Source organism: Stigmatopora nigra, chromosome 23 (genome assembly GCF_051989575.1).
Source record: "Stigmatopora nigra isolate UIUO_SnigA chromosome 23, RoL_Snig_1.1, whole genome shotgun sequence".
NCBI classification, from domain to species: domain Eukaryota; kingdom Metazoa; phylum Chordata; class Actinopteri; order Syngnathiformes; family Syngnathidae; genus Stigmatopora; species Stigmatopora nigra.
The window spans coordinates 2,514,865-2,534,518 of NC_135530.1; the positions used below are offsets into that span (position 1 = coordinate 2,514,865).

General features: G+C 38.9%; 1 protein-coding gene across 1 annotated transcript; it reads left to right on the plus strand.

Moving 5' to 3' along the window:
* The first annotated feature begins 481 nt into the window (after positions 1 to 481).
* Positions 482 to 19,012, plus strand: LOC144181280 (kinesin-like protein KIF21A). Its single transcript, XM_077709668.1, has 36 exons — positions 482 to 779; positions 4,495 to 4,717; positions 5,720 to 5,902; positions 5,967 to 6,116; positions 6,947 to 7,078; positions 7,152 to 7,316; positions 7,776 to 7,891; positions 7,978 to 8,173; positions 8,229 to 8,418; positions 8,982 to 9,249; positions 9,376 to 9,417; positions 10,124 to 10,181; positions 10,378 to 10,489; positions 10,568 to 10,759; positions 10,836 to 11,035; positions 11,762 to 11,869; positions 11,933 to 12,001; positions 12,086 to 12,231; positions 12,306 to 12,450; positions 13,227 to 13,424; positions 13,490 to 13,591; positions 13,660 to 13,825; positions 13,931 to 13,951; positions 14,242 to 14,299; positions 14,901 to 14,955; positions 15,035 to 15,177; positions 15,253 to 15,369; positions 15,440 to 15,472; positions 16,021 to 16,157; positions 16,219 to 16,303; positions 16,381 to 16,470; positions 16,541 to 16,699; positions 16,766 to 16,883; positions 17,575 to 17,745; positions 17,807 to 18,003; positions 18,095 to 19,012. Exons 1-36 carry the CDS (start codon positions 736 to 738, stop codon positions 18,150 to 18,152), a joined length of 4,647 nt encoding a protein of 1,548 aa, XP_077565794.1. The 5' UTR covers positions 482 to 735; the 3' UTR covers positions 18,153 to 19,012.
* The last annotated feature ends 642 nt before the right edge of the window (positions 19,013 to 19,654 follow it).

Below are 19,654 nucleotides of genomic sequence, written 5' to 3' on the forward strand. Positions count from 1 at the left end.
TAGTTGGGGCAAATCATTGCAAAATCCATATTTTGCAGTTCTACTAATTGAATAATTAATTGAATCATTGTAATAATAAATAAGTATGTTTCTGTCATAGACAGTCCAATCCATTTTAACTGGGAAGCGTTCTATAAACTAATATTTAGGGTCAAAAAAGTAATTATTGTTGTAGAAACTGTCATTTCTAATTTATACCGCCAGACGGCGACAAATCCACAATGACGATTTAATATTTAAAGGGAAGTAAACAATGGATTGCGTGATACGTTTTGTCAGAAGAAAAATAGAACTTGTATTTTATTACCCTCTTAAATTGTTATTTTTGCAAATGATTTGAGTAACCCAATTAAATAATATTCAAACATCGAACGTATAGATGACGATGTAATTATATATAGATGGCGTTCCTTTTAGGCTGTCGTTCAATTGCTGGGAAAAGTAGGCGTGTTCGCTTACGTCACAATCTCTCCCTCATTCATTCACTCACGCGTCTCGCGCGATCATCTCCAAACAACCGGCGTGCAAGCTGACATGAAATCTTACAATGGTCGACCATCCTCGCCTGGGTGATTAGTGGGTAAAAATCCCCTTTTTATCCAATGGGCGCTTCAAGGAGATGGAACGGAGAAGGAGGAGTAGGCTGAAGACGTCGCTCCAGTGTCTCCTAAGAGGATAAAGAGGGGTGGTGGTGTTATTTTTAACCGGACTCTGGACTCTCTACCCCGGGGCACAATGAGCGGTGGGTCGGATGAGAGCTCGGTGCGCGTGGCGTTGAGGTAAGGATGCTTCGGGTACCGATATACACAAAAAGCCCAAGTGGATGCAGAAATGTTGGATATAATGAGTTGGTTATAGGCTTTTGTTTCATGGGTTGATATGTCTGCAGGTTGAACTTAAACAGCAACATATCTAATGTTAAGAAGCACAGTGGTGAGATTTGTATTAACAATAGTGTTGGTGAATGAATGCCTGAACAAGGGTGTGATCATGATAATTAGGGTGGCAGACATGTTGATGTGTCATGTGATTGGATTACTTTGGTGGAAACCTGCTCCATGCATATTTTATTTTAAAGTTGTAATTAAATTGTTGCTGGGATGTTTTGTTAATATTTGGGTTTTTTTTCAGTTCCTTGTTGCATTTCACATTGATTTGATCATTTTTTTATGTAATATTCTCAATTCATAGTACTTTTTGTTTTTAAAATTCTATTTTTTTATGCAGTTTTTGCAGTTTTTTTAATTTATCAAGATTTATTTTAGTGTGCAAACACTTTACATTTATATATTTAAATTGAAATTGTTCTCATTCAAAACGTCATTTGCCTACTGTATGTACTTTTTGAATACCGTGTTTTTTTTCTCACTGCGGAGGATTCAGGTTCCCACCTTTCTGCTTCCATTGTTCTCATATGAAATAGCCTCAGTACTCGTGTAACTCCACTGGGATCCATTTCCCACAGTTAAAAGAAAATTGAATTCTTTTCGATGACATTTTACGTTGTATCTGTTCTAAAAGCACCTTATTAGATCTCCAAATTAACTCTCTTGTGACCACAAATAGGAAATTCCAATGCTATTATAGTGTGTAAGTCCACCCTTTTCAATCCAATACTATTAGACCTCAAATAACTGCTTTTATGTGTAGTATTTCATGCAATAAATCTCTGTAATGTCATTCTTGTAGTGCTGTCTAGCCTGACAACACGTGAGAGCCCATCCCTTGGCATTTAATAGTTAAGTTAGGCGTATATCTGTGTATGTTTTTTTGTGTGTTGCCTGTCAGCACCTGCTACAACCTGCAAAGTCTCATCCAAATTACTTCAAGTAAAGTTGCATTGAAGCTTAGCATCTTTTATCATAAATGACGTACAAACATAGTAAATATATTACTTATTGCTTATAGTCACATATGTATGATTATTCTAAAGTTTAGTATGAAAATTGTGTTTGAGGTTAAAGACAGAGCACATGTTTTTGTCATTTTTGATGAATATTCATGATAACCCAAGCGAACTGAAGCAAAGCAGTCCGCTTGCCATCTGCCAGCTGCTGCCATGTCATCGCACAAAATTTCCTGGTCATGGTTATTAGTGTTCTCATGCTTCTAAATGACCTTCTGATAAAAAGATAGTTAAAAAAAAGATGAGTCAGACCAAATCTTCCTTCCTTTCTCTTATCCATTGGCAGTAACAGTTTAAAATAGGACTATTTTTGGACACATTTTGCAACAATAACTCTTTATATCAGCACCAAATGCACTCTCTTCATCCTCATGCAGTAGAATTCAACCTGCTATGAAAAGAAAACTATATTTGCATGGCTTTATTACGTAATGTGTTGTACAAAAAGCAGTTTTTTTAATAGGTTAGGTGTGTGTCATCATGTATACAAAACTTGCACTCAACCCCCGAGGACTTTGCTCTAAATAGCAGCGGATACTACGACAACTACGATGAGTTGACTATCAAAATAATAGTTATATAATAATACTTAGAGTTTTCACAACACTGACATTTTCATATGGAAATCACTATTTCAAAATATGCACTATTCTTTCTTTTGTTCAGACCTTGTCCGGACGTTTGGTCGCCGGACGTTTGGTCGCCGGACGTTTGGTCGCCGGACGTTTGGTCGCCGGACGTTTGGTCGCCGGACGTTTGGTCGCCGGACGTTTGGTCGCCGGACGTTTGGTCGCCGGACGTTTGGTCGCCGGACGTTTGGTCGCCGGACGTTTGGTCGCCGGACGTTTGGTCGCCGGACGTTTGGTCGCCGGACGTTTGGTCGCCGGACGTTTGGTCGCCGGACGTTTGGTCGCCGGACGTTTGGTCGCCGGACGTTTGGTCGCCGGACGTTTGGTCGCCGGACGTTTGGTCGCCGGACGTTTGGTCGCCGGACGTTTGGTCGCCGGACGTTTGGTCGCCGGACGTTTGGTCGCCGGACGTTTGGTCGCCGGACGTTTGGTCGCCGGACGTTTGGTCGCTTGACGTTTGGTCGGCGACTAGGCTTCCATCTAGTGAGCGTGTGAGAGATTTTTTTGTTTAGTTTCTGAAGCTGTCACTGTAATCGCAGTAATGAGCCCTAGAGTTGGAACCTCAGTTGTGACAAAAACACGACAAGGAATTCTCAGCCAAAAATATTCTTCTGATCTCCTGAAACTGTCAAATGCATTTGTCAGGTAGCTTTTACGCTTGTGCTTTGTGGGTTGTTATCCAATGCGATGGCCAGGGTGAGTGTTAAGGGGGCAGAAGTATTGGATTTCTGAGAGAAAACATTGGACAAGGAGCTTGTGTGTGTCCTAAAAGGTGGATTTAGTGCTTAAAAGACAAGCTTGTCCTTTTCTTTTTACAAAATTTAGCCAGATTTGACAAATAGTTTATTGGACAATGCTTACAGTACAATATTTAATCTTAAAAATCACCCTTTCAAAACAGTTTGCCCCAATCTAAGGCATGCAAAACTACACAAACACACGTTATTTTGGATACAAAGTCCAAATGCGTACCATGCAAGTTCCAGTATGGGCAAATATTAATGTCAAGTAGTTCCACTTTCTCTTCAGGCTTTTCCAAGCAGGAAATGAGGTCAAACCTGACATTTATTCAAGGGCAAGAAATGGAGGATTCTTAATGAAACCCAGGGCGGGTTTTGTTTACTCTGTTGAACAGCCAGTGTACTGTGAGGCAAGCTGAAATGCTACAGTACAGTACACACTTGCTGACGTCTATGTTTTGAAAACGGGTTTATTCAGACTTTGGTCATTTCAAGTTGGAATGAAAATAGGCAAACAACTTTGACTCCCTTAGAATTTACTCACGTGTGTTACAACACAACAACATTTTGAAATAATGATGAACGGTATTGGTGCTCGGACCTTATGGCCGTCGGTCAAATGGTTTACTGTTGAAACCAGCTCTCAAAATTAATAATTAATATCTAAGAGAGAGAGTTTAATATCTAAGAACTGTTTAATATCTAAGTACTGCTGAAAACAGTAGATGTTTAAATATTAAATTCTCATAATTTTGAGAGCTGGTTTCAACAGTACTTAGATATTAAACAGTACTTAGATATTAAACAGTACTTAAATATTAAACAGTACTTAAATATTAAACAGTACTTAGATATGAAACAGTACTTAGATATTAAACAGTACTTAGATGTTAAACAGTACTTAGATGTTAAACAGTACTTAGATGTTAAACAGTACTTAGATATTAAACAGTACTTAGATATTAAACAGTACTTAGATATTATACAATACTTAGATATTAAACAGTACTTAGATATTAAACAGTACTTCGATATTAAACAGTACTTAGATATTAAACAGTACTTAGATCTTAATCAGAACTTAGATATTAAACAATACAGTCCCTGCCTTCGGGTGTTAAATAATAAGATAAAGAGGGTTTTAAAATTCCTAATATTAACAAGGTATTACTGTACACAGTGAAAAAAATAATTAATCAGGTTTGACTTTCCCCAACAGGATTCGTCCTCAGTTGGCCCGCGAAAAGATCGAGGGCTGCCACATTTGCACGTACGTGATGACCGGGGAGCCGCAGGTGGTCTTGGGCAAGGATAAGGCCTTCACCTATGACGTGGTCTTCGACATGGACGCGCCACAGGACGCCATTTACAGCCAATGCACTGAAAGTCTCATTGAAGGCTGCTTTGAAGGATATAACGCAACCATATTTGCATACGGGCAGGTGAGTTCTTTTTTCATCTTGCATCCGTCGTCGATATTGAACTTGTTGATATACGTGATCGGACCTTTGGTCGCCGGTCTTTTGGTCTCCGGTCTTTTGGTCTCCAGTCTTTTGGTCGCTGGTCAAATGAGAGAGTTTAATATCTAACTACTGTTTAATATCTAAGTACTATTTAATATCTAAGTACTATTTAATATCTAAGCACTGTTGAAACCAGCTCTCAAAATTATATTCATGAGAGAGAGTTTAATATCTAAATATGTACTGTTTTCAACAGTACTTATATATTAAACAGTACTTAGATATTAAACTCTCTCTCATGAATATCATTTTGAGAGCTGGTTTCAACAGGAAACTCTGTCACCATTTGACCGGCTACCAAAAGACCGGCGACCAAACGTCCGAGCACCGTTGATATAAAGTTGAAATCCATCCACTGGGTTTTTTCTCAATGAAAGTAATTTGAAGCCAGGCAAGGTTTCTTTTGTTATGGTATAAGCTCTTTAGAGAAAAAGACTTGAACGCTAGCTTTTCTTTATGTCGACCAAACCCCCCACTCCATCCGCAACCTTTAATGACCCGCGTTCAATAGGCTTTCACATGCCGACAAACGATCCGTTCACACAGGTGTGCTTTTGACAATGACACACATTCGCAATCCTGTCAGCGTCTCTTTCAGGGGGGGGATCCAGCAGGGAGGAACATTCCATTGAAATCACCATGATAACCACTACCCCATTCCCACTGACCTCCTCTACATCTACTCTAGTTCTTCCCAGTGCTTCTTTCTTTTATTCATTAAAAAACACATACTAAGTTGCACCCAAACTACAAAAAAATGTGACTTATAATCCAAAAAATATGGTATTTATTAGAGTTGTAACCATCCCATATTATTGCACATTGTGTCCTGATTTTCACAGTCTGCGAGTTTAATACCTTTGGCAATTTATTCAATATTTTATTAATTTATTTACTTTTTTTTCTGTGTCCTCCTCAAAGACGGGTTCAGGGAAGACGTACACCATGGGAACCGGTTTCGACGTCGGTATCGACGAAGACGAGCTGGGAATCATCCCCAGGGCCGTCAACCACTTGTTCCAAGGTATCGAAGAACGCCGCAAGCTCGCCACGGAGCGGGGAAAGCCTGTCCCGGAGTTTAAGATCAACGCTCAATTCTTGGAGGTATAAAAGCAAGCTTTGGGCCGGTTTCGAAGTATTAAGGTTAGACTTGCGTTTCAACTTGCAGCTGTACAATGAAGATGTGGTGGACCTGTTTGAAGCCACAAGGGACTCGGATGCCAGGCGGCAGAAGTCCAACGTCCGCATCCACGAGGACGCCAACGGCGGGATCTACACGGTTGGCGTCACTACGAGAAGTGTCACCTCCGCCGCAGAGGTTAGAGCAGGGGTGGGCAAACTTTTGGGCCCGGGGGCAACACATTGACTTTAAAGATTTGACGGATGGGCCGCGTCAGCACAAGATATGATGCATATAAGAAAGTGCATCCGTTAACAGGACATATGAAACATAAACTGCAAAAAATGACTAAAGTATTAACCTACTCATCACTCATCATTAAAGTAAAAAAGTATCAAATACAATGTAAAGTATAAAGTAACAAATAAAGTCTAAAGTACAAAGTAAAGTCTAAAGTACAAAGTAAAGTCTAAAGTACAAAGTAAAGTCTAAAGTACAAAGTAAAGTCTAAAGTACAAAGTAAAGTCTAAAGTACAAAGTAAAGTATAAAGTAACAAGTAATGTAAAAAGTATAAAGTACAAAGTAAAGTAAAAATGCAAAGTAAAGTATAAAGTACAAAGTATAGTAAAACGGATAAAATACAAAATAAAAAGTATAAAGTACAAAGTAAAGTAAAAAGTATAAAATACAAAATAAAAAGTATAACGTACAAAGTAAAAAGTATAAAGTACAAAGTAAAGTGTAAAGTACATAGAAAAGAAAAAGTATAAAGTACAAATAACATAAAAAGTACAAAGTAACGTACAAAGTGAAGTATAAAGTACAAAGTACAGTATAAAGTGAAGTATAAAGTACACAGTAAAGTATAACGTACAAAGTAAAAAGTATAAAGTACAAAGTGAAGTATAAAGTACAAAGTGAAGTATAAAGTACAGTATAAAGTACAACGTAAAGTATAAAGTACAAAGTACAGTAACTGACTCCACAACATGGTTTTTAGTACTTGACATACTTTCTCATCCGCTAGATGATGCAGTGTCTGAAGCTGGGCGCTTTGTCCAGAACCACGGCCAGCACTCAGATGAACGTGCAGAGTTCTCGCTCGCACGCTATCTTCACCATCCACCTGTGCCAAGTTCGGATGTGTTCCCCCGACAACGTAAGCCGCATCACGTCTCACTTTATACTACCAGACCAATATTAATATGGGTGGTTTTATCAAACACTTCCAGGAGAACGCCACGGACAACCGTCTGACTGGCAACTCGGAGATCGACGAGTTTGAGACGCTGTCGGCAAAGTTCCACTTTGTGGATTTAGCCGGGTCCGAAAGGTTGAAGAGAACCGGAGCCACGGGAGACCGGGCCAAGGAAGGTATCTCCATCAATTGTGGACTGGTAAGATAGCATTTTATTATTTTTTTTCATTGGTGTTGAAGGCATTATGGAGATTAAAATGCCATTATTTGGCACAATATTTCAGCTTCAGTATTTTTTTTCTAGATAATTACGATGGTGTTTCATGTATTTGTTTCTGTCTGTTTGAATTGTTTACAATTTTATTTTTAAATAACGTTCTATATCGTTTTCATTTGTTAATAATCATTTTTTGTATAAAATATGCTTATACTAATCTATCTCTCTATCTATTTTTAAATTACATACTAATATTTCTTAATACATTCCTTTTTATTTTACTTTGTACTTTATACTTTTTACTTTAATGATGAGTGATGAGTATGTTAATACTTTAGTCCTTTTTTTTCAGTTTATGTTTCATATGAACTGTTAACGGATGCACTTTTTTATATGTATCGTATCTTGTCTATCAATCATCATTGTATTTTTCTATCTCAGCTGGCCTTGGGTAACGTGATCAGCGCCCTGGGCGACAGGAGTAAACGCTCCACCCACGTGCCTTACCGAGACTCTAAACTCACAAGGCTTCTCCAGGATTCGCTTGGCGGGAACAGGTTTGTGGACACAAAAATCCCTGCAGATTCTGATCTTCCTTTGCGTGAAATAGGAACTCACCCAACCACTTTTACGCCTCCTTTAGTCAAACCATGATGATTGCGTGCATCAGCCCATCAGATCGCGACTTCATGGAGACCCTCAACACCCTCAAGTACGCTAACCGGGCGAGGAATATCAAAAATAAGGTCACGGTGAACCAGGATCGAGCGAGTCAGCAAATCAGCACCTTGAGAACAGAGATGGCGCGCTTGCAGATGGAGCTGATGGAGTACAAAACGGTGAGGGTGTCTTAGAGGTTGATAGTGGGGGTTACTGACTGTATTTCTCATCTAGGGAAAGCGAACGGTGGGCGAAGGTGGCGTGGAGGGCATCAACGACCTGGTCCACGAAAATGCCATGCTGCAGATGGACAACAACAATCTGAGGGTGAGGGTGAAGGCCATGCAGGAGACCATCGACGCCCAGCGAGCTCGACTCACTCAAATCCTCAGCGACGGAGCTAATCAGGCGCTTGCCAAAGCAGGTTGGCTAACAGGAATGTGACCGGTCTTTTGGTCGCCGGTCAAATGGTGACAGAGAGTTTACTGTTGAAACTAGCTTTCAAAATTATATTCATGAGAGAGAGTTTAATATCTAAATATCTACTGTTTTCAGCAGTATTTAGATATTAAACAATACTTAGAGATTAAAAAATACTTAGATATTAAACAGCACTTAGATGTTAAAATGTTAAACAGTACTTAGATATTAAAACAGTACTTGGATATTAAACAGTTCTTAGATATTAAACAGTACTTTGATATTAAACAATACTTAGATGTTAAACAGTACTTAGATATTAAACAGTACTTAGATTTTAAACAGTACTTAGATATTAAACAGTACTTAGATATTAAACAGTACTTAGATATTAAACAGTACTTATATATTAAACTCTCTCTTAGATATTAAACTTGCTCTTAGATATTAAACTCTCTTAGATATTAAACTCTCTCTTAGATATTAAACTCTCTCTCTTAGATACTAAACTCTCTCTCTTAGATACTAAACTCTCTCTTAGATATTAAATTTGATGTCTACTCTCAGGTGAAGGCAACGAGGAAATCGGCAACATGATACACAACTACATCAAGGAAATCGAGGAGCTCAGAGCCAAACTCTTAGAAAGTGAGGCCATCAACGAAAACCTCAGGAAGAACCTCTCACGGGCTTCCAATCGGTCGTCGCTTTACGCTGGCCCCGCTTCCTTCTCCGCTGCCCTCTTGGCCCCTGACAAAGAGGCCAAAGATGTCATCGAGATGGCCAAAAAAGACCTGGAAAAGCTCAAAAAGAAGGAAAGAAAGAAGAAAAAAAGGTAAAAAAACTATATCTTTTTGGTCAGCTTTTTGGGTTTTTTTTTCATCTATTTTGCATTTTCTTCCCCCTCATTTTCACGCCTCCTCTTTACTGTTTTACCTCTCTAAAAATCCTCTTTCTGAAGACTGAGGCAGTGCCAAGAGGATACTCTCCACCAGGATGCCAGGTTGGCTCCATCCCACCCAGGAAACGGAAAAACAAATACCTGAACCTCATTTCAATTACAGGCCAAAAAAAGGCTTTTAATCTACTCCGAGAATGCGGAATTGTTGAGAAATAAGATGTTGGTGAACAACAAAAAACACTCTCGTTCACCTCATCTGCAACAATAATTGAATTGAAGGATTTCAGGCGATTTTTCCCGTTTAAAAAGCGTACCACTGCTAATCCCTGACTTTTCCGAAACCCTCTAATAGTACTTATACTTTTCTCTCCTTTATTTTCTGGGTATTCTTCACGATCACACTGAAGTCGTTTTAAATGTCCCTAATCTTTGTGTGTAGTATTATCGCATGTGTCTTTTACCTTCCAAGTATCCCCAATAATCCAAAATTCCTTGATGGTAGCCTGCAATGTTTGTTTTCTTTTAAATTTGGCACGTGTTGGTGATCATTGGTGCAAAAAATTGGGTTTTCATGACCTAAAAATTAATGAGGTATGCCAATTTCCCTTAAATGACCATCGTACATGGAAATTGATGACCATTTAGGTCAATTCCATGGACCTGTTATCAAATTCCTCATAATCAACACTACAAATTTCTCCCAAATCAACAGAAAGTTGCACAATTAAACCCTCAAATGGTTTAAAATCAACAGCAAATCTGTCAAGAAATTGCATTTTTGTACTAAAACATATTTTTTTCCTCCAAGTGTTATCAAGGAAGAAATTCCAGACAATGACCAGGAACGAGGCGGCGATGAAGCAGAAGTACGTAAATACCATTTTTTTTACGGATACTTAGTAACTCCATTTCATGTTGGCTGGACCATTATAGATATAATATTTAAATGTATTTATTTAAATGCTTATTTGGAGACAAAATAGTTTTTTGAAGTAGCAATTTGTTTCCAGTGTATACCACATACTGTTTAAAATCTCCATTTTTTTTGTTTCATTTTACAAGGAGGGCAGCGACCACGAAGAAGGCGAAGACGCCGACGGCGAGGAACAAGACTCGGACACAGCGGCGGAAGAGACGTCCGAGGACTCCGAATTGGAGGAGCTAGAAGACAAGGGTAATTTTTAATTCGTTAAAATAAACCTTAACCGCTTCATACAAAAAGAGAGATTTCACGAGAGCTTTCCGGTGTCAGACGACGACGTCCAAGCCGACTTGGCCAACATCACTTGCGAGATCGCCATCAAGCAGAAGCTGATCGACGAACTGGAGAACAGCCAGAGACGCCTCCACACACTCAAACAGCAGTACGAGCACAAGCTGGTCATGCTTCAGAATAAAATCCGAGATACGCAACAAGAACGGGATAAAGTACTACATAACATGGGTGAGTAGGAATACAATGGCTTTTGTGCATCCCAGGTGGGATGCCGTTTTCCATTTCTAATTGGGCTCCCCTGCAGGTTCCGTGGAGTCGGGAACGGAAGAGAAGGCCAAGCGGATAAAGGCAGAATATGAGCGGAAACTTAACTCCATGAACAAAGAGATGCAGAAGCTCCAGTCGGCTCAGAAAGAGCATGCTCGCCTACTCAAGAACCAGTCGCAGTACGAAAAGCAACTTAAGAAACTGCAGGTTGACGTCAACGAGATGAAGAAAACTAAGGTGATTATTATTTTTTTTATATACAACGTCTCCAAAACGGTACCCGGACGTTTGGTCGACGGGCAGTTCTCTCTCACACATGATTATAATTTTGAGCGAGCGAATCCGGCGACCAAACGTCCATTCGACGAAACGTCCGGGGACCAAACGTCCGTCGACCAAACGTCTGGTCACTCTCAAAAACACCGGGGGTCATAGACTCATGGCCGAGTTATGTAATTTTGCATAAAAAAAGTAAAATAAAAATCAATAAAATAAAAAAATACCACTTTTGGTATGCACTCAGAAATGAAAAAGAGTCCTACAAAATATTTACAAAAATTTTTACACATTTTTGACATCATGCAAAACATTGCAAGTTGCATCAAAATAAAAATTTAAACAAAAAAATTAAAACACAAGCAAACAAAGACATCCCAAAACTAAAACTCGACACTTACTTTGTTTACAATTTCCCACATTCTCGATACGTAAATTTAATCTCTCGATGGCAAACTCTCACTTGCGCCACCTGCCTTTTTGCTTCCAAAATAGATTTTTTCTTTCTTGCTCTTTTCATTTGCACATGATTCAGTACGTAGTAGGGAAAGTTTTTTCCGCATTGGTTTGACTTTGGTCTGATTGGGTAGCTTTCTCCTTTACTTTTATAATATGAAGCTTTGTTGCCTTGTAATTTGCGATTCTTTTGTTTCAAAAAACATACTTGGTCTTATGTTTGACCTCCAGGTAGCGCTGATGCGTCAAATGAAGGAACAACAGGAGCGTAACAGAGCTACAGAATGCAAGAGGAACAGGGAGATTGCATCTCTAAAAAAAGACCACCGTAGAGCTGAGGTACGAAAATCGTCAATGTATAACAAAACCTGATAAGTACTTGAAGTAAAACTTTTCTTACAGCATCAAGTGAAGCAACTCGAAGCGCATAAAAGACAACAAGAGTTGATCTTACGAAGGAAAAACGAAGAGGTAACGTTTATTTTTGTATTATTGATTGGTTTGAATTATTGTTAGGTTCATTTTTAATTATCTTTAATATCATTTATTTTGTAGGTGACAGCTCTGAGACGGCAAGTGAGGCCAGTATCCGGCAAAGCCATCAGAAAAGTTAGCATACCTGAAACCCTTCCCAATTCATCTCATCGGAATACTCCGGGAAGGCTGTATTCTTCGGGAATATTAACGTCCAATGGCGCCAGGTGGAGTATCTGAACTCTGTGTCTTCAAGTAATTTGTCAAAGAAATCTCTAAAACAAGCAACCTTTCCCTTCAGGAGTTCTCCAGTACGGATGGGAAGTAGCTACTTCAACCGGACCGCCAGGGTCAAATGGCAGTCATTGGAGCGTCGTGTCAGTGACATCATCATGCAGAGGATGACCATCTCTAACATGGAAACGGATATGAATCGCCTCATGAAGGTACAGACGCTCCCCTACTTACGGACATTCAACTTATGAACAAACGGTACATACGAACATGTCTGCAAATTGCGTTTATGTCGAAAAATGTTCGTAATAAAGAAGCTTGATGCGCGTGTGAAAGTGGTGAGCATTGCACGGGAATACAACTTGAATTGTTCGACTGACAGTACCATTTATAAACATAAAGAAGGAGCAGCAGGACCCAAATATTGAACGTTGCACAATAGTTGCAAATCAATTGAATGATGCCATACAGTGCAGAAGAAAACTGTACAATCGTCATTAGATAACTTTTTTAGGCCAGTTTGTAGTAAATGTCTCTCTAATGTATGTTTACAGTACTATATGTATTCTCTCCATTTTATTATTATTTTCAGTACAAAACAATGTTGGTTACTTATACAAGCCTTAAACCTACAAATGCACTTATATAAACCTTCAATATACTTATATAGGCCTTAAACATACAAATGCACTTATATAAACCTTCAATATACTTATATAGGCCTTAAACATAATTTATAATACAAAATATAGTACTGAATCAATTTCAATTTGAACAATTTCAACTTATGAACACTTTCAACGTATAAACACTTTCAACTTATGAACACTTTCAACGTATAAACACTTTCAACTTATGAACACTTTCAACTTATGAACAAGCGCTCGGGAACCTAACTCGTTCGTAAGTAGAGGAACGTCTGTAGTAACCTTTTTAAAAATGGCGCTCTCTGCATAAGTATGTGCTATCACATGTCCTTCCATTCTAGCAAAGAGAAGAACTGACCAAACGGAAAGAGCGGTTGACCAGGAAGAAAACCAAAGCGTTAGCAGAGACGGCTCCAGATTCCGAGCGCTCGCTAATTTCCTTAAACGAGGAACTAGAATCTCTTAGCGCTAACATCGACTACATCAACGATAGCATCGCCGAATGTCAGGCTAACATCATGCAAATGGAGGAAGCCAAGGTAAATATAACGCCATCATTAATTTTGAAGTATTACTCAGAAAAATCCATGATTTGGGTTCGCAGGAGGAAGGAGACGCAGTGGAATTGACGGCAGTGGTCAGCTCGTGCAGTCTATCGGAAGCTCGTTTTCTTTTGGATCGTTTCATGACGATGGCCATTAATAAGGTGACGAAGTCAAGGTAGGAAAATGGCCCTTTTTTTCGGTGTGAGAACTCGTTTTTGGCAAATTTCAGGGACTACAGGCGGCTCAAAAGGACTCCCAGTTGAAGGTAATGGATGGCCGGTTGAAGCAGACAGAGATCAACAGCGCCACGCAGAATCAACTCCTCTTCCATATGCTGAAAGAGAAAGCTGAAATCAACCCAGAGTTGGATGCTCTATTGGGGAGCGCTCTCCAAGGTCCTGAAACGTTGGCACACTACACAATTTGAGTGGTTGGTTGGTTGTAATCTCGTCTATGGGGTTTTGATCTCTTCTTGTCCTGTTTTTTTCTGTGAATTCAAGAGTTAGGTTACCTGTCACCAGGTGAGTCGGACCTTTCCAGAGGTTCTCACTTCTATATTCCCTAAGAAGGAATGTTTAAGTGTACTTGGACTGACCCTTTTGTTAGAAAATCCTTTGGGCTTTAATAGCTGTCTATTTTCCTTTTGTGTTCTTATCTTGTCACCAGTGTTTCTTGTCACACAAGGTTTTTATCTCCCTGTGAAACCCTAGCTTGAGTCAGTCCTTCTGTTGTATTTTTTTTTCCATGTAATGAAACCACATAAATCAAAAAAAGTCCTGCCTAAAAATGTGTTTATGTTTTTTTTTTGTAGAAAATGGGGAAGAAAGCAGCAGCGATGAGTCGACCTCCAGCCCAGTTGCAGAGAGCAGGTGATTTTAAACCCACATTAAAGTCACCCCGACGGTACAGGTGTCAAAGTGCTGGCCCGGGGGCCAAATCTGGGCCCGCCACATCATTTTGTGTGGCCTGGGAAAGTAAAGTGCTGACTTTCTGTTTTAGGATCAAATTCAAATAATTATAGATGTACATTATTTCCTGATTTTACCCTTTTTATAAACAATAATTTCAATTTTTAAATATATTTTCTTGTGTTTTTAGTTCAAAAACCACTTTGTAAAATCTAAAAGAATAGATATACAAATCTTTACCGTTTTCCACTTTAAAAAAATATTTTGTTTCCAGTTGAAACAAAAAACCCAAAAAGACATTAAACAATACTAAGCTCAAATAAACATTGCTTTATAAAAAACGCATTATTTAGGGTTTTTGATCCACTTCTTTTGATCCAATTAGAAAAATCCCCCCAAAAGTCTTGATATTAGATCTAAAATGGTCTATCCCACATAAAATTAATATTTTGTTTCCATTTGACATAAAAAAAACATAACATTTTACAATACTAAGCTAAAAAATGCTTTAATAGGCATTTAGCCATTAAAATATCCCCTTTTTCAATATGTAATGTTTCAGCACGCTACCATCAGATATGATGAAGTTATGTGGCGACTCCCGTCCAAGGAGTAAGGTAATGTACTACATGAAATCTTGCAGTACTTGATGAAATACATTTTTTTTAATCACTGCTACTACTACCGGTTCTCTAGGCACGCAGGAGAACCACTACACAGATGGAGCTTCTCTACGCTACTTCAATAGATTCACCCATTGAAGAATTTTCGGATTCTTTGCTTCCCTTCGACGTATCTACCGACCCGGGCTGCGAATCTCCAAAAAGTTCATCTGGAATGTAAGAGTGTTTTAGTAGCTATCTTTAGCTTTTGAGCCTCATTCCCTGAATTCTTAAAAATTCAAATTTCCACAGATTTCAAGCCAGGTCGCCGACAATCGGAAAGCTTGAGCGCTCCCCGCTTACAAGGAGAAAGTTGCAAGAAAAGGGACCAACATTTCCAAAAACGAGAGGAAGTGAAGCAAAAACGCAGTAAGAATGAAAGACTAAAAACATGATGGGATGATTATTTTGTCTAATTTTGTTTTGTTTTGTTTTTTAGATTGGATGAATGTCCTGATTTGGATTGCCATAGGTATGAGTTTTCTTTGTAAAAGTCTAGCAAAAGGGAAAACTATACAACATTTGCATTGCATTCTGAGTTTAAGGACAATGTGTGTCAAAGTGGCGACTCGGGGGCCAAAATCTGGCCCGCCACATCCTTTTTTTGTGGCCCGGGAAGGTAAAATCATGAGTGCCAACTTTCTATTTTAGGATCAAATTAAAATGAAGAGTATAGATGTATATTAAATTTCCTGATTTTCATCCTTTTAAATCAATAATTGTTATTTTTTAATAATTTTTTTCTGTGTTTTTAGCTCAAAAATCATTTGGTAAAATCTAAAAAATATTTTAAAAAGCTAAAATAACCATTGTTTTAAATCTATATGGGCCAGCGAGCCACTTTAATGATAAGTGTTGAGTATGTTAATACTTTAGTCCTTTTTTTCTCTTTATGTTTCATATGTACTATTAACGGATGCACTTTTTTATCTGTATCATATCTTTTTAAAATCAATATAGCCCACCCTGGGCTTGAAAGTTTACCCACCCCTGACCTAAGTATCACCTCATCTCTTCCAGAGGCTTCTTTAACCCCGTAGCTCCCCCCAAGACCAACCGCGGATCCAAATTCCAATGTGTCCACATTGCTGAGGGTCACACAAAGCCCATCCTTAGCGTAGACGCCACGGAAGATCTTCTCTTCACGGGATCCAAAGGTGAAATGTTGCTAAACTGGAAATATACCTTGTTCTCACTCATGGCAAATTACTTTTTCAGACCGAACATGTAAAGTATGGAATTTAGTGACTGGACAAGAGATCATGTCTTTAGCGAATCACCCTAGTAGCGTCGTCTCAGTCAGGTGAGAATTTCAATTTGGGCAAATCAGTAAGCACTCTTTCTTAATTATTCATTTCTTATTTTTTGTTTATTCTACAGGTATACCTCCAGCCTTGTTTTTACTGTTTCAACTGCATACATCAAAGTATGGGACATACGGGATTGTGCAAAATGTATACGTACACTTACGTAAGTACACAGGTTACCATAATTATCAAGTTGGAGATCAAGTTGTTTATCAAATGAATTCTTGCTCAAGGGCGTCTGGTCAAGTCGATCCAGGCGACACCTGTTCTTCAGCTAGCAGTTTCACCATCCCTCCAGGAGAATGTCAGATCAATCAAATAGCCATCAATCCCGCCGCTACTTTCCTGTACGCCGCCGCCGGGAACGCTGTTCGCATGTGGGATCTCCGAAAGTGAGTTGACCGTGTTCGGATCGTGCATGAATTTGGCAAATTCATAAAAACCTGTTTGCTTGGTAGGTTTGTGTCCATGGGGAAGCTCATTGGACATTTAGGAGCGGTCACCTGTCTGACGGTCGGTCATTTGGGTCATGGACAAGATCTGGTGCTCACCGGCTCCAGAGACCATCATGTCAAAGTAAGGAAGGACCGGAAGGAGATGTGGCGTTGAGTTTGGGTCAAATGGTGACAGGGGGTTACTGTTGAAACCAGCTCTCAAAATTATATTCATGAGAGAGAGAGTTTAATATCTAAGAGACAGAGTTTAATATCTAAGAGACAGAGTTTAATATCTAAGAGAGAGAGAGAGAGTTTAATATCTAAGAGAGAGAGAGTTTAATATCTAAGTACTGTTTAATATCTGAGTACTGTTTAATATCTAAGTACTGTTTAATATCTAAGTACTGTTTAATCTCTAAGTACTGTTTAATCTCTAAGTACTGTTTAATATCTAAGTACTGTTTAATACCTAAGTATTGTTTAATATCTAAGTACTGTTGAAAACAGCTCTCAAAATTATATTCATGAGAGAGTTTAATATCTAAATATCTACTGTTTTCAACAGTACTTGGATATTAAACAATACTTAGATATTAAACTCTCATTCATCAACAGTTCGTATTTAGATATTAAACTCTCATGAATATAAATTTAGGAGCTGGTTTCAACAGTACTTAGATATTCAACAGTACTTGGATATTAAACTCCCTCTTTTATATAATTTATAGAGCTGGTTTCAACAGTAAACTCTCCGTCACCATTTGACTGGCGACCAAAAGACCACTCACGTGAGTTCGGATTAAAAAAGCCCAAAAATATCTGTTTGTCAGATGTTCGAGGTGGCGGAAGGTGCACAGGGGAGTATCAGCTCATGCCATACATTGGATCCTTCTCATCAAGACAGCGTGGAGTCCTTAGCATTGTGCGGGGACTTTGCCTACACCACTTCGAGAGATCACGCCATCAAAAAATGGGACTTGGCTGGCAAGCGACTGCTGCAGGTAAACTGAAGTTATTTATTTATGTTTTGCTGGCCTTTACGACAAAACCTTTCTTCGGCAGTCGGTCAGTGTTCAGACAGATTGGGTCAGCGCCTTGGGTGTGGTTCCGGGATCTTCTGCTCTCCTCAGCGGATGCAGGGGAGGACTCCTCCGTCTGTGGCATGCTGACTCACTAGCGCCCCTCGGCCATGTCCAAGGACATGACAGCCCTATTAATAGCCTGGCGACCAACAGCAGTCATCTCTTCACTGCCTCGGAGTAAGTCCCCATGTTGACTTGTCATTTTTCTTGGTTAATTACTCCTTACAACTTGACTCATTGTTTTTACTTGTTATTTTGTTTTACCCAGTGACCGCACAGTGAAGATTTGGGAAGCCAAGGGATCTCTTGCAGAGGGAGTGTATTGAAAAAATTTTTTCTAATGAACTTCTTGCTATTCCAACAGCACTTTTGGGCAAAGGTTCCAATTCCTAGTCATGGTTATGTCAACCCAAGGAGAAAAATAATGCTGAAGCTGCTTTTTGCCATTTTAAATGGTAGCTACACTCTTTTAGAACAGAATTAAGGCCACAAGCAATGTTACCTCTACTTTTTCGTTAGTCTGGGCAGAAAGACAACCTCCCTGAGTGCACTGAGTACCATTGTGAGTGACATCATCAATGCTCGCCATGGGCACATCTGCCATAAGCAGGTGCATGTCAATGTTCCCTCTAATTTTTCATGTAAAACATGCTGTAAAACACAAAAAACATAAGAGTGGACAGAGCTTTTGCCACTAGCTGCTGCGTAAACAGCGCCATTATAGGGCAAAGGGGTAAAAAAAAGTTTGGATTTTATTTACTGCGCGCCATATGATTGCTGCTGCGCAGAGAAGACGAGAGTAGTGCGCAATTGCGTCCAGAATAACTCAGGAGTTTAAAGTAAAGCATTTTTCCCTATACTTTGTCAGTCAAGACACTGAATTTGTGTTCATGTAGTGCACCATTCATTAAGCATTTCTTCATATGTCCAGATAATGTTAGTTTTATGTGTCATCTTCTGTTTGAACATGAGTGAGATTCCTTAAGGACCAAATTCCCAAATTGTGCACTTGACTTTTTCCACTTTTGAAATGACACTTAAGTGTATATATTGTTGCTGTCTTCCTTGCTGCAGTGTGAGAATATACTTCAAAATAGTGTACTGTTGTACAGTAATTAAAAAAAGGATGAAAATCTATGAATGTGTACTGTCCACATGATGGTAGCAAAGTGCCATGATGAGATATGGAACTTAAATCAAACTCTAAATTAGCATTGAAATAAGCTTTTGGCAATGTAATAAATAAAACCAAGTATATTTACGTGTACTTGGGAGAAATAACAGTTTTTGTCATGTTGAAATAGGATTTATAAGACTTTTATACTTTTTTTCACTCATAGTTTTCACTATTCTTCCGAGTGAATTATTGAGGAAAAAACAGACAGAAAAGTATAACTGCAAAATCAATATTTAATGTTCATATACTAAAACCGGCAATGCATTAATTGGTCACAAAGGATTAAGAGGGACCACTCACTGGGTTGAATTGATTTCCTCCATAAGGATAATATTATGAACTATATAAAAAGTTGGGAGATTTACTGAGTATTTGTTGCAAATAATGAACTACTATACTAAATACACTGTGAATACTGTATTAATGATGGAGGAAAACAGAATTAAAGAGCAGTTAATTGCAAACAGCATGGTTCAGGTGGATTGGGTCAATATCTACCCGTCTTCGGCCCCCCATTTCCCAACTGAATGAATCTTGCGGCTATAAATACCAATGTTGCTTCTGCTCCTGCTGCTGCTTTATGACCAGAACTGATGAGCCGTGATAGTGTGGCTTTGCTCACTTAATCTGAACTAAGCGTTCCCCCCTTTC

What these genes read in the sequence shown, in the direction of transcription:
- LOC144181280 (XM_077709668.1), top strand. Translation starts at nt 736, where the DNA reads ATGAGCGGTGGGTCGGATGAGAGCTCGGTGCGCGTGGCGTTGAG. An exon ending in AAGACCACCGTAGAGCTGAG is followed by an intron (nt 11,870 to 11,932) that starts GTACGAAAATCG and finishes CTTTTCTTACAG; the next exon opens with CATCAAGTGAAGCAACTCGA. An exon ending in CATCTCTTCACTGCCTCGGA is followed by an intron (nt 18,004 to 18,094) that starts GTAAGTCCCCAT and finishes TGTTTTACCCAG; the next exon opens with TGACCGCACAGTGAAGATTT.